This window comes from Eptatretus burgeri, chromosome 6 (assembly GCF_056783735.1).
Source record: "Eptatretus burgeri isolate ZD-2024b chromosome 6, Ebu_testis_v1, whole genome shotgun sequence".
NCBI classification, from domain to species: domain Eukaryota; kingdom Metazoa; phylum Chordata; class Myxini; order Myxiniformes; family Myxinidae; genus Eptatretus; species Eptatretus burgeri.
In genome coordinates this window covers 88,757,888-88,772,887 of record NC_140966.1, presented here as the reverse complement: position 1 = coordinate 88,772,887, position 15,000 = coordinate 88,757,888, and the positions used below count along the sequence as shown (strand labels likewise).

General features: G+C 44.0%; 1 protein-coding gene and 1 pseudogene across 8 annotated transcripts in view; one reads left to right on the top strand and one right to left on the bottom strand.

The window, feature by feature from the left end:
• The window catches only part of DOT1L (DOT1 like histone lysine methyltransferase), a 189,243-nt gene that overhangs the window by 73,617 nt on the left and 100,626 nt on the right, over positions 1-15,000 (bottom strand). For 6 of the 7 annotated variants that reach the window (XM_085886127.1, XM_085886131.1, XM_085886128.1 and 3 more), the window contains one exon: positions 12,791-12,892. In XM_085886127.1, coding sequence (XP_085742253.1) covers positions 12,791-12,892 — 102 coding nt within the window. The remainder of the gene's footprint in view (positions 1-12,790; positions 12,893-15,000) is intronic. The other variant, XM_085886125.1, reaches the window with a different exon arrangement.
• On the top strand, positions 5,092-10,895 carry LOC147025283 (uncharacterized; annotated as a pseudogene). Its single transcript, XR_015059439.1, has 2 exons — positions 5,092-5,256; positions 6,687-10,895. The product of XR_015059439.1 is annotated as an uncharacterized LOC147025283 (transcript).

The window sequence follows — 15,000 nt, the reverse complement described above, 5'->3', positions numbered from 1 at the left end:
TCCCTCCCTCGAGCCTGAAACAGAAACTCTTCTCTCATTCGATTCGCCCCGCGCTCGGCGCTTTATAGTCAGCAGGAGAAACCATATGCAGATTTTCGGATCAGGATCGGCTCGGGGGCGGAGCCACGCTCGCCCATTGGACGGAGGAAAAGTGGGCGTGAATCATTCCTGATCCTCGAATTTGCATATATCCATTCTACTCCGACGCGCCTGGAGGCGGGGCCAAATCGCCCCGCGCTCGCTGATAGGACGGAAGAGAAGTGGGCGTGAATCATTCCTGATCCGACTTCCCCGGAAAGGCCGCTTTTTGCACCCGCTGCTCGGCGCGCGCCCTGTACGAGTCCAGGATCGGTGCCCACAAGCGGTGCGGGAATGGCGGCAGAAGGAGGAGAGGTGAAGGTGGTGGAGGGTTTATTGTGGTGGTCCCTGGCCACGATGACGCTTGGAATGGCGGTGATGCGATGATTGCGAGAGCGAGTTGTGACGGTAAAGGTTGTGGCTGTTGGCGTTGTTGTTGTTGTGAAGCGGCGTTGCAGTTGGTGGTTGTTGTGTGATGGCGGTTGAGACGTGGTTGGTTCAAAATAAAGATAGAACAGAAAAACGGCTATCTTGAAGGGTCGCAGCCCGAATGAATCACATTTATTCCCTCTAAACAACGGGTTTGTGCCAACTACACATATACTTACAGAGATATCTCACCTCCGGGACCTGAATGGTGGTTTGCGAATTTCCTCAACCACAACAATATATATATATCTATTTATATATATATATATATATATATATATATATATATATATATATATATATATATATATATATATATATATATATATATATATATATATATATATATATATACACACACACACACAAACACACAAGTCTGGAGACGACGATGGTTCACGAGCAATGCACACGGTTCGCGTTTTTTATTTTTTGACGGTTCTTTTCAACCCATTTCTGCATCTAATAATTATATCCAATCCTTTCCTTCAATCCATGACACAGATTAGGGCCGGCACCGCGCTGAGGCAGCCACCTGTGAAGATCATCACTGTGATAGATAACTGCATGCAAAATGGCGGACCCATGCGCAACCCCGTGATAATTTATCGTCGTACCGCAAGGAGCACGAATAGCACACCTCTTCATTTGGGTTTGCGTGCCGTTTAAAATGACATTTTATCATCGAATAGAACGGAGCACGAATCGCGCACCTCTTCATTCGGGTTTGCGTGCCGATTACAATGACATTTTATCATCGCATAGAACGGAGCACGAATAGCACACATCTTCATTCAGGTCTGCGGATTGATTACAATTGCATCTTACGATCGCATTGTACGGGACGCGCATAGCGCACATCTTTGTTTGGGTCTGCGAGCTGGTTCACAACGGCGTCTTACCGTCGGTCTACGCTCACCACCATGGCCACCAATATCTCCCGCGGACGGCGGGGACCTTCTCGCACCTCCGCCTCGATGCAGCAATCACCAAGCAAAGGCATGCTGTACGGCTTGGATTGCTCGGACCGCATGGCGTCCGGACGATGCAAGCGCATTGATCAGTGCCAACCACAGCGCGCCAGAGGTGCCCAAGTGGGCATGCGGGACTGGCGTGGCCCTCGGCCAGTCGCCGGAACACGGCCTGGGAGTTCGGTGCAAGGCAATTCATATCGCGGGGTTCGGAGCAAGACGATTCCACAGCTCAGCGAGGTATCACCGGATGCACCAGTGAAGCTGCTTTCGGCCATGACTGCCAGGTCGTGTGGTGGCCGGGGCCCAATGGGGGCACCCGATTCGGGTGCCGACGCATCGCTTCGGGGCGGCGCCCCGCCCTGCACCGCAGGCCCTATAAATGATGGATCGCGAAGCCGTCCGGAGAGTCGTGGTCATCCTCATCTTCCTTGCCTGGCTTTGGATCGGTCTCTGCGTGCGCCTGCTTCACACAGTCTTCTTCTTCTGCACCGACTCGCTGCTGGCTCCACCTACCCCCCCCCCCACCTGACTCCGCCGGCTGCTGCCACCCTGCCCACTCGCTCTCGACACCACCTCCTCCACCCACTCGCCACTGGCTCCACCTAATGTCCCTCCCTCACGCCTGATGGTCTCGCCCATTCTCTGAATTGGCGCAGATGCTTTGCTGCACCATAGCCAAGCAGAAGACGACACACCAACTACCGAGGAGGGATCGTTCAACGGAGCATCCCCCAAAACGTACTGGGTGGTGCAGTCGGTCAATCGTGCAAGGTATTACGAGACTGTTAGCCTCATCTCCTCTCCTTTTTGCTCATTATCTCCTCTTCATCAGGTTGTGCGTGTGCGTGTGCGTGTGCGTGTGCGTGTGTGTGTGTCATGGTTCCTGCCCTCGCTTAAGTTAAGATTACATAAGAATTATATCGGGATAGGTCTGCTCTGTGACTGCTTTAGTAAGTTGCTTGTTTTGTTGACGCACCACATATTTCTTTCTATCTCTACTTACACACAACAATAAACTATATTCATTGTGCCACATATTTTTCCTTGCCTGCCTGTAAAAAATGCTTATGTAGAAATGTTCCCAGCTCGTTTTTGTCTTTTCTTTCATTGATCCAGCATGGTCCGTATCCTAACTTAGCGGGCACTTTATTCCCAACGATCCGTTCCTTTTAGCCGGTACGTCCTTGGCAGTGTCGCTCGGCTGCATCCGATCTGGTAAAGTTATCCGGTTCGGATAAGGCGTACCAAGAGTGTGTCCCCCGGAAATCAGGTCACGTGATTATAATTAGGTAACCAATTTAGACGGAGGACCCGAAGTCACATGGTTGAGTTATTGGCGTTCCTGGTTGGTTCGCAACCTGCCGCGTCACTTAGTTATCCGTGTGCGGCGGCCTGCGATTTCGCGGAGTCTGCTGGGAACCAGAGATAGCTTCCCCCCTCGTGGTTGTCACACCCAGACCCCCGGCCGCAACAATATCTCATATATATATATATATATATATATATATATATATATATATATATATATATATATATATATATATAATATTATTTCGGGCCGGCGGGGTCAGGTGAGAAGACCACTCGGTGGGAGAAAGCTTGGTCAATTCTCACCAGACTCCCCGGAATTGTAGGCCGTCGCTCACGGATAATTCCGTGATGCGGCGGGTCGCTTAACCAACCGTGGACGCCAATAACTCAACCGTGTGACCTAGGGTCCTCTTGTTTAGAATCAGGTTACCTAATTAACCACGCAGTTGGACCACCAGGGAACCACGCCCTCGGTACTTCTTGTCCGAACCGGATCACTCCACCAACTACGGATCACCTTTCTGGATCGGATGCAGCCGAGCGGCACTGCCAAGGACGTACCGGCTAGAAGGAACGGATTGTTGGGAATAAAGACTCGGCTAAACCTGGATTCGAACTATGCTGGACCAATGGAGGAAAAGACAAAGGAGAGCTGGGAACATTTGTACAATTATTTATTTACAATAAACGAGGAAAAGCATGTGGCACAACAAAAAGTTTTATTCAGTATGTAATGCAGGGGAAAGATGAGAGAGGTGTGATGCGGAAATTTTACAAGCAACTTACAAAAGTGGACACAGTGCAAACTTGACGCGAGATCAATAAAAGCAACAATTACAACAATAAAATATCTTATACAGGCTTATCTAACGGACAGGCGCCAACACACTCAGACACACACTCAGACAAAATAAACCCAATGAAAGGCAAAGGACTTTTGCAGCCAGGGAGGGAGGGAGTTGAGGTCACAGTTTTTGGGACCTGAGCGTTTCAGGGGAAGGGATGCTCCGTGGTGCGGTGCCCGACAAAAGCTGTGCAGTTCGGTCCAAAGCCGCACTTGTGGTAGTCATGTCTGTAGCAGGAGCTTGGGTGGAGGAGAGCAGAGTTCAAAATGGCGAGAGTTGAGCAGTAGCAGGACCAGACAAGAGGTTTGGTCGAGGTCGTGTGGGCGAGGACCAGTACAGTAGGTGGGCCGTCGAGGCGAGACATAGGCAGAGCCAGGCAGCAGGAACACTTTCACAACAATTCTCTTCAACCTCTCCAACTTGCAATTCTCTTCAACGACCAAACAACTCGCAATTCTAACTCGACCTCTCCGATCCGCAAAACCAACTCGACACAACTCTGAGGATTGCCCCGTACTTAATAGATCACAGAGCTCGGGGAGAAGCCATGGCGAAACCGACGCCATCGGCTGATCCGAGCATTCCGATTGGACTGGGCCTTCATGAGGTCTGCCTTTCTGGGCGGGGTTTCGGCCAGATGATAATTTGGCCCATCCACCTGGGTGTAAAACGAACGTGATTCACTGCCCACGTCTGGGTTGGAGTAGACGGTGGAATACTCAAAGCGCCGGTCTAGCTCTACTCCATGGTGCACGTTGCAATTTTGCCTCAGAAGTGATCGTTGGGGAGGGTACCGTGGGTTGTCACGCTGTGGCAAGCGAGACGAGGGGCAAGCAGGCAGAGGGTACCGTGGGTTGTCATGGATTTTGCCTCAGAAATGAAATGGAGTGGGGATAAAATAAAAGGGAAAAATGATTTAATAACCTAATAGACGATAGGGAATGTGGTCCTAAGAGCTTGGCTTGTGGTCTCCATCTCCCGACTAAATAAAACTTATTTTATAATCAAGTAAAATATTTTTTATGAATTATCGTTCATATTCCCGCGTCATCGGTTGGAGCATTTTGTTGAATTTTAGGTTAGAATAACTAATATTTCGTCGGTAAAATAATTATCACGATCTCGATATTTATCCAATAAAATTGTACATTTCATTTATCAACATTGCTGCGATTATTCATTTTTGAAAAGGAGCCAATCAGCAACATCGTACGAGAGTGCTGCGGTACGGCGAATAGCGGGTTACGTGTGTAAACAGATGCTGTTTGGTGAAAAGTATCGGTGAAAATGGCATCAGTTGGTGTCAAATTTGGTGTAAAAAATAGGTGTTATGCACATGTTCCAGGTGCCGGTGGTGATATTGTGCCATATACCGAAAAAAGGTGGAGAACATTCTTGAGTGCTGTAGATATTTGCAGCGATTTGGTGGGAAACCAGGCCGATTTAGCGAGGTCTTTCGTCCGCGATCATGGTCTACACTGCAGCGCATGTGAAAGTGCATTGCCGGTCCCTGAAACTGGGGGTTGCCACGCAGTGTTACCGGTATTTCACTGATTCTACCAAGCAAAAACGTGCCCAAACTGCTAAACAGAAGCATCAGAATGTCACCCAATCATCCGGTAAGTTTAAAAGTAGCCTACAAATACATCACTAATGAGAAAATTGCATGTACAATCATGTAGGGAGGCCTATGATATTGGGTCAGGTCAGTCCCAAATATTGTGATTTGTGTAGTCTACATGAATCGTAAAATGTGGGACTTTTGTTTTTACATGTAGTCGATCGATTCCATATATCTTCGGCCTTTTTCAATATTCTGACACAACCCTACCCTACAAAAGGTAGATGCCTACCATAGTTATCCCTGTTGGAGGATTTATAACACGGGAGTCTAGGGTCTCGGTAGGGAGCCAACCTGCACCCTGCAAGACCCCGCAAAATGTTTGCTACATGACTTGATAGAAGACCTTTCGAAATATATTCTAGCAACCTAATCATTAATCATAATCATTTTTTCCTCCCTTGTGAATGATTGTTTAAAATTCATCAGTTTTGATGTAATTTAGAATGTGCAATTTCTAACAGAAAAAAAAAAAATGTGTGCAGTTTTGAATGTTGAAATTAAGGTTGGTATTCCTTTACATAAAAATAAGAGTCAGTTGGGGGAGGGCAAGCAAATGTTTTGAATTTTTTTTTGTTTTTGTTTCTGCCTAACATGTGCACTGTATTTATCTGGTAGTCCATGTTAGTGCAGAAATTATAACTGCAGAAAAACTTGACAATTAAAAAAAAAATCTCAACAGTAGAGATACTAATACCAAAGAGAAAGTTCCATTTAAAGAAGAAATATATTTCAGTAGGTTGCCACACACACTTTTTGATTCGTTTTTAAAAGAAAGTACGGCATTTTGGGGTTTGAAAATCTAGTTATTTCATTTTAAAAATACAGAGGAAAATTCTTCCAAGGAGCCATTTGCTTTAGAAAATTAGTTTCTTTTTAAATCCTTTATAGTGCTGCACAAACTTATATTTTCCCCAATTTAACCTATTTTATAATCGAATTGACCATTAATATGTGTAATTTTAGCCAATTTTTAGATTAAGAAATCCTTACCGAAAATTTTCATTTTTAAAAATGGTGCATTTTGGTTGTTTTTGGATAGCTTTTGGAAACTTTTCTTTTTTCAAGCCAAGCAGATCTGCTGCACATGTGTGTAAATTGATTGTTGCATCAGTTACATGTATGAATGATTAAGCCAAAAAAATTGTTGTGTTGACCTCCACTGACAAGAATTACTAGAGCATTTGATTTTTTTTAATGTTCAATTAAACAAACTTCTGTTTTACTTTATAATTAAAAAAAAAAACAACAAAAAAACATGCATGCCAATGTACCGACCTACCTGTAAATTCCACGAGAGCAAAATAACATTATTTTCTTAAGCCTCTGTTTTTGATTGTGCATGTGTTTGTTGTGTTTTTTTTTCTAATTTCGTAATAGTACATGTATACACTTATGAGTTTAATATTTTGTGTTTGTTGTATACAGAACTGGATCCCTCTGCATTTTCTTCAAGCGGAGACAGAGACAAACATACATCTGCTACATCTGATGCAAGACACTTGCGTTCCACTTCTAACATTGCAAAACAGCCGACTAAATCTTCTCACATCTTGCCAACAGTTTGTATCGTATGCAGGAGTGGTAAGACATTTCAGGATTCAAGAAGCAGAATGCAGAAAGAACCATTGACGCTTTGTGAACAGATTGATGGAGGCAAGCTTCGACTAGCTGCAGAGGAAAAAAGATGACAAATATATTCTTGTCCATATCAGAGATCGTGACTGTGTAGCTATAGAACTCAGATATCACCGGAGCTGCTACAAAGGATACACAGACTATTTGAGAAGATGTAACCCTCAACATGTTCATGCAGCTACAGAGCAGATATATTCTCAAGCATTTGACAGTTTTTGTAACTATACAATTGACCAGAAAATTCTGAAGAACAATGAGATCTACCGGCTTTCGTCATTGAAACGTATATTTGATAAGGCAGTAAAAGACATTGAAGGGAAGGACTCGTCCAACTACAAAACCCATAGCCTGAAACAAAGAATCAGAAGATATCCCCAGCTTTGCTTCATTCAGCCCAAAAAAAAATACCAGAGTGAACTGGTATACATTAACACCCTATCAGCTGAAGAGCTTGTAAGGGATACGGTCACCTCAGAAACAGACACAAATACAATCGACACAGATACAACTGATGCTGAGGAGTCTCCACCTCCAGTGAAACGGCCAAAACAGTGCAACAGAAGACAGGTCGTACCTCAAATATTATCATTAAGCGTTATTCAACAGCCCTAGATCTGAAGAATGCTGTGATGGATACAACAAACTCTACAACTCTTCCCTGGCCACCAACCTCAGGTGACTTAACCATGGATGCTGCCCACCAGATAGTTCCAACCATGCTATACAACTTTCTTGCATGGGTTGTTGGAGCATCTGATGATCCAGAGGGTGTAAACCATGTAAAGGTTGGTGATGTGCAAGACCATCGAATATAAACCATTGCCCATGACATCATCTACCTACCTACTAAAGGCAAGACAATGTTACCGAAGCAGTCATCTCTAGCAATGGCGGTACGGCATCTTAGTGGATCGGCACAGCTAATAGGCTTACTTAATGGTTTTGGCTATAGCATTTCGCACACCAGTGTTCTCGAGCATGATACTTGGCACAGCAAGAAGTCCAACGAGGTTCTAGAGCTCTTCCATCGTGCTTGCAGAAGTCTGTCTTCACAACTCTCATCTGGGACAACAATGATTTTGGGGAGCAGACACTTTCGGGAAAAGACACAACCCATAATACCAACGGCAAAGCTGTGCAGCATGCAGAGATTCATCAGGATGCAGATGCACATTCTACACTTCCACTAGTACAAGGAATGAGAAAGACAAGAAAGCGCTCATTACCAGCACCACATACAGAGGTGGTTACATTCAGTGGTGAGAAGAAGTCGTCCCCGAAGGCATTTGCTGGCAATATGAAGCTGGAAACGACACACTATGAGCCAACTTTATATCCTCACAAGAAGAAAGATGCCGCCTTCTACATTACAAAATGGCCACAGAAATGTCTTCTTCCTCCTTGGACTGGATTCAATCAGTTACTGACATCCAGCATCCCACCAAAAGCAACCATTGCATACCTTCCTGTTGTAAATGATAGTCCAACTGTTCTGAATACTGTGAATACCATCCTCCATCGAAGCATTGAAATAGCAGACCAACTGGAGCTCCCATCAGTTGTAGTAGTGATGGATCAGGCTATTTATGCCAAGGCCCAGACAATCAGATGGCAAACACCTATTTTCATGGACAGAATTGTGATAAGACTTGGGGCATTCCATACAAAGAATTGGTCAGTGGACACTTTGCCGTTCAGCGACAAGATACTCACGGGTTTGCACAAGTAGCTTGTGATATGACGATTGAGCAAACGGCGAATAGAGACTCCAAAACAAGAAGTGGGATCAAAGGGTTCTCAACCAACCAAGGAGCTACCAATCGTTGGATACGAGCGCACCATCAACGAGCAGCGATAACCAGACAATGTGAAGAGATGGCTGGCAAAGGGCAGAAATCTTCAAAAAGGGCAGACCTTACCAACAGTCGAATGACTCAGGATGAAGACGACGTAAACAACATAATGAGTACCATCACGAGCATGACGAATCCTTTCGAAAATGACCCGGAAATGGATGCTAATGATCTGGTTCACTTGTCATCTGGAGTCATTGCACCAGATGATGTGTATTCTGACCTCATGACCGCAAAAGTAAAGGGCAATGAAGCTTTCGTCAATTTTTCTAAAAGCCGCTTGCAAGGTAATGATGTAGACCTGAACAAAACGCTGAATAAGATGAAACTGAAAACATTTTCAGATGCAGGCAAGCAAACCATCAAGGTAAAAGGAAAAGATGTTACTTTGAAAAGTGATCGTGAGTTGTTGGCAAGGCTGGTCATCATTGGCAAAGTACGAAAAGTGAATCTCAAAAGCATGATGACATACTCGTTGAGCCCGTATCCACCAGCCCTTGCGACTTATGAGGTATGCTTAGTTAAAACTAACAAGGCGAGGCTGCTACACTACCTAGAAAGTGTACCTGAGAGTTCACCTGTCGTGGACCCACCAAAGGGAGGCGTATGGGTAGTTGATGGCATGGCCATGCTTCAGCAAATGAGTTCAAAAGGAATGCCCGCAAGCATGGGTAAACTGGTGGAAAAAATTCTGAGACAGTAAGTGTACCTGGCACTAAGTAGTACCTCCAATTCTGCACACTTTGTAACAGACACGTATCCATCGATCAGTATTAAGGGTGCTGAGAGGAAACGACGGGCAGCGAGTGGTTCCCAAAGGATTAAAATATCCAAGGCAGACCAACCTGTACCTAAACAATGCAAGAAATATCTGGCAAACAGCTTCAATAAGGAACAGCTAGTTCACTTCTTGTTCAACCATTGGAGTACTTGTGGAGAGGACAACTTTAAGGTCATCACACTGTATGTTGCACATGGCAAGATGTGTCATTCCATCACACCAAGAAATGGTACCATCACCATTGAAGATATACCGCAGCTCCATTCCACCCAAGAGGAGGCTGACACCAGGATGCTCCTACATGCACATTGCATCAGCACCCAAGGCATCAGAAGCATCATCATCAAAAGCCCAGACACTGACGTGTTTGTTATTGGTGTGGCACTTGTATCGCACCTTGTGGGTTCCCCGTTGTATTTCCACACTGGCAGAGACGACAATGTGCGTACCATGACTTACAGGCCATACAGCAGGAGCTTGGAGATGACATCGCAAAAGCCATCATAGGTCTCCACTGTTTCACAGGATGTGATTCTGTAAGTTCCTTTTACGGCAAAGGGAAAACAAAAGCAATAAAACTTCTCACCCAAAATAAATCCTTTTCCCATGCGTGTCAAATGCTTGGCGAGTCTTTCTCCGTAACAGACGAGCTTGTTTCTTTACCGGAGGATTTCGTTTGCAAGCTTTACAGCCAGCAGGAGTACAGTCATGTCAACGATGCACGGTATTCTATGTTTTTGATGGCTACAAGAAACGAAAGTGTCATGCCACCAAACCGAGATGCCCTCATCAAACACGCACAACGAGCCAACTTCCAGGCAGCTGTTTGCAAGCGCAGCTTTGACAATCACCTAGATATCCCATCACCAGCTGGACATGGTTGGAAATTGATCGATGGCAGCCTCTCAATAAACTGGATGGAAATGCAACCTGCTCAACAGAGCATTCTTGAACTCTGATGCTGCACCTGCAAGAAGTCCAAGTGCAAAGCATCAGATGCAGATGACCAGTGTTGTGTGTCTTTGGGGCTATGTTGTACCAAACTGTGCGAGTGCAAGAACTGTGACAACATGCATGTACGCGATGACGATGCTGAAGAAAGTGAAGAAGAAATGGATGAAATTGGAGATATCTGCTTCAATGAAGAAAACTTTGAAGAGGAAGAATATTTTTAATGGTAAGGTAAACTTACATGGGATTATAACTCTGGAATACTGTGTAAAGAAACCATTTTAAACAACATATCTGTTGCTCTCACTTGCAACACCCGCGTTCCCTTTTAATGGGGGACAATGGGAGGTGGATATTTTTTGTTTTTTGTTTTTTGTACCCACACAATATTAATCTTGTTGGATCCATACATTTTTCCTCTAAAAAATAAACAAACATTACTTTTTAAGTGCAATTTAACAACCCTAGTCTCATTTTTTACAAACCGGAAGTGCTAAAAATCCACTTCCGGTTGTAATTTTTGTCTAAAAATAACCCCTTTTCACCTATTTTCAAGCAAGTTTTGCAATTCTAAATAGAGTCTAAGTGTTTCTATATGTTCACAGCATGTCCTGCTACCAAGTGAATAAAAAATACTGCCATCTGTTGATCTAAATATTGTCTAAATGCATTCACCCACTGAGCTGCATGTGCTGACATGTAAACAGACATTCGTTACTTCGATCTGCAAAATGTAACGTCGGCCATTTTGATGCGAATCATTATCGGCTTCTATCGTTTTTCAGCTTTTCGTGATTTGATCGTAATTTTTTTTAGGTTGTGAGTGGACTACATCCTTGAAAATTGGCACAATTGTTGATTGTTTTATGTACTGTGATTGAATGAGAGCATTTTTGGAAAATATCTTTAGTTCAGAATTTATGGTAGTCCGAATAGTTCATCAACAAGAAAAAAAATCACAAAATTTGGCAAACCGTTGCCATGGCAACATGCAAAATATTTTTTTTCAAAAAACTCTCCATTGGATCACAGCTTGCTAACCTATAAACAACTTGGTGATGTTACAGCATTATCTGATATTTGTAAATGTGTACAAAATTATGAGCAAATTTTTTATTTTACCTTAGCCCAAATTTAAGGTCATTGACATTTGACCTCGGGTTACTAACAAGATTGACCTTGACTTGCGCTAATGAATGTATTTCTTAAAACTAGACACTTATATGATTATGTTGATGCCAAACATGGCATAATTTGTCAAAACATTGGCAAGATAATACCTCTTGAATGTAGTCAGGTCTTTTTGACCCATAGTACCCCGTTAAAAAAACATTACTTGTTTGACGCATTATTTTTAGGCGGGAATTACTAATTAATGCTCCACTTTTGAGCGTGGGAACAAAGGGGATATTGATAAGACATGCAATACCTATATTTTAAGACATAATATATGTAGTTCCAATGTGGAGACCACAAAAAGCACTTTCTGAAGGGATTTTGACTACATGCCCTATAGTCTATAACTAAAGCCCATCGCAACGCACCCCTGTGTCTTCCCACTACACAAGGAAGGGATATAACTACACGTATATTAATGGAATAACTGACTCAGGACAACTGTATGTTGTATGTATATGGTTCTGAGAACCGTAACAATATATATATATATATATATATATATATATATATATATATATATATATATATATATATATGTATGTATGTATATATATATATATGATATATATGATAACCTATATATATATATGATAACCACCCTCACAGCCCACACAACCCCCCCCACCCCAAACACGATTAACAGTAAGTATCATCATATTAAACTTCTTGTGTGTATCGCCAAGCCCCAAATATGACGTTCCCATCAGCTTTACAAAGCAGAAAGTTTGGGTGAAATTCTCCCATTGATGAACTTTTGGGGCTTTCACAGGCCCACATCGTTGGGAGTTAGGAATTTTTGCAAGATATCAACTTTTTGGACGAGTTGATCTGAAATTTCTCCAAATTTTTCATTGTGCCGAGGCACGCCGCTTTCTCACAGGTACATTTCCAAGTATCTTCGGCTTCTATAAAAAGCTTTAGAGCCATTCCATACTGTAATGAGGCATGCATGATATACTTCCAGGCCACACCGATAGAACTCGATACTTGGGGTTTCAACGCATGCATGCCGAGCAATCTGGGGCAGATTACGTCATTTCAAAAGTTACGTATTGGACGTTTTTTTTTTTTTAAAGCAATTACAGTTTGAGTGAAGAGGGGGAGCGACTTCCTGCACAACATTTCCTTACTTGTTTACAACGTGCCTTGAAGCAGGCCAGGAGCTCAGCCTCTCTCTGGCCACACTGCATCTGCACAGTCTGCATTCTCTGTAACAACTCAACACGCCTGACCTGCACAGGGAGACAATAATTAAAAAGCCCATGGCTTCCAGTGGTTAAATCCCAGGTTCAAAACCCACGTAGTGTTGATTTGTTCACTGCTTCCCAATGCCTCTGTTATACACTTCATGCATTCACATTTCCTGGCCCTGAGCCTAAGACGGTCAAAAATAATAAACATGTACATGGCTAATAATTAATGGCTTCTTGTTCATTACGTGAGACTGCGGGTTTAGCAAAAGTTGTAAATCTGACATGCTCCAAAACTACCACTTCAACTTGTGATGAAGTTCCAGTGCATGCATGAACAAAACCAATCAAAGGCATGTTTTACTGATGAATAAACACAAAGTTATCGATAACTAAGACTACCTACATTCTTGGGATTCGTTGAAAAGTGGATGACTCACATCTTGAGGGGTCAATGGGACCTCATCTTCAGTTATCATACCCTTCTTCCCACTCATGGTACACTGAAGCTTATGGTGAGGCAGTTGTCCTGAAACAACTTGCCTTCACCTCACGGAAGGCTAATCCAACCGAAGGCAATCTCAGTTCCTTCCATAAAGCTTGGAACAAGTGTGTGTCTCCCCGAAGGAGAGTCAGAAAACAACATCTTTCGAATCTCATGTCTGAATTCTCAAAACCTGTCTCCCTCTTCCAAATCCTGGTGGTGTCTCGTTAAGTCTGTTTCTGGTGTATGTTCCCTCTCCATTACCTCGCTTACCTCAAATGGTCGCACAGATGACACTGCACGTGAAAAGGCTGAATGCCTAAACTCAGTATTTGTTTCTAAATATTGTTGCCCCAAACCCATCGCTTTCTGCACCTACCTTACTCAGTCGCACCCAACTGTCCCTGGACTCCGTGTCCTTTACCCCGGACAAGGTGGAGAGTTTGCTGTCAAACTTCGACGAAGATTCTGCAACCGGTCCAGACAGCATCAGCGCAAGTGTCCTAAAAACCTGCTCTTCTGCTCTTGCTCACCCTCCTCTCTCTGTTCTGTTAAAACCTCTCATTTGCTCAAGGTCATCTGCCATCGCCTTGGAAATCAGCAAACATCACTGCCCTGCATAAAAAAGGTGCAAAAACAGATCCCTGCAATGACAGACCAATCAGCCTTCTCCCAATCATCAGCAAGGTTATGGAATCCATCATCGCTTCAGACATTAAATCCTTCCTCTTCTCCAACGGCCTGATTTCCGATCATCAATTTGGATTCAGACCAGGTCACTCCACCCTGGATATGCTGCTCCTGCTTTCCCAACAATGGATGGACGTACTCAATGCCAGACATGAAATCAGGGCCATATCCCAAGACGTATCACGTGCCTTTGATACAGTCTGGCACCCTGCCCTGCTCACAAAACTCTCTTCCTTTGGTATCCAAGGCCATCTCCAATCATGGCTCTCAGACTTCCTCTCCTGTCTCAGTCAATGTGGGGTCCTTTATGGAGTTCTTTCATCCTCTCTTCCTGTCCGGGCTTGAGCTCCTCAAGGCAGTATTCTGGGCCCTATTCTTTTTCTGGTTTTCATTAATGATCTCTCCGACTCTGGAAAATCCTCTTTATCTCTTTGCTGATGACTCCACCCTCTGCCATACCATCTGTCGTCTCTCAGACCGGCAAGCCACAGCTTCTTCGCTCACTGCTGATTTGGATAAAATCACAAGCTGGTCCAACACTTGGAACATGTCTTTCAATCCTGACAAATCTCACACTCTCACTATGTCTCTCTGAAAACCCCAACTGTCTGGAAAACTCCCCATCTACTTTCTTAACAATCCTGTTGAGGAATTCTTTTCATTCAAGCTTATGGGTCTCACCAACTGTCATGATCTTTCCTGGAAAAGACACATTTCCAAGCTGGTCTCCAAAGCCAGGCGCCGACTGGGCACCCTCCGTCGTTCAAACTCCGTCCTTGGCACACCTGAGCTTATGGCCACATACAAAACTTTCATCCACAGCCTGATGGAGGACTGCTCTCCCTCTCTGGGCTAGTGCTCCCACCTCACACCTTTCTCAGCCTCATGTTGTGGAAACCAAGGCATTTAGGATCATTAGTATCTCCCACGATGAGGCTGTCTTTGGGTCTCTCACTCTCTCACCGCAGGCAGGTTG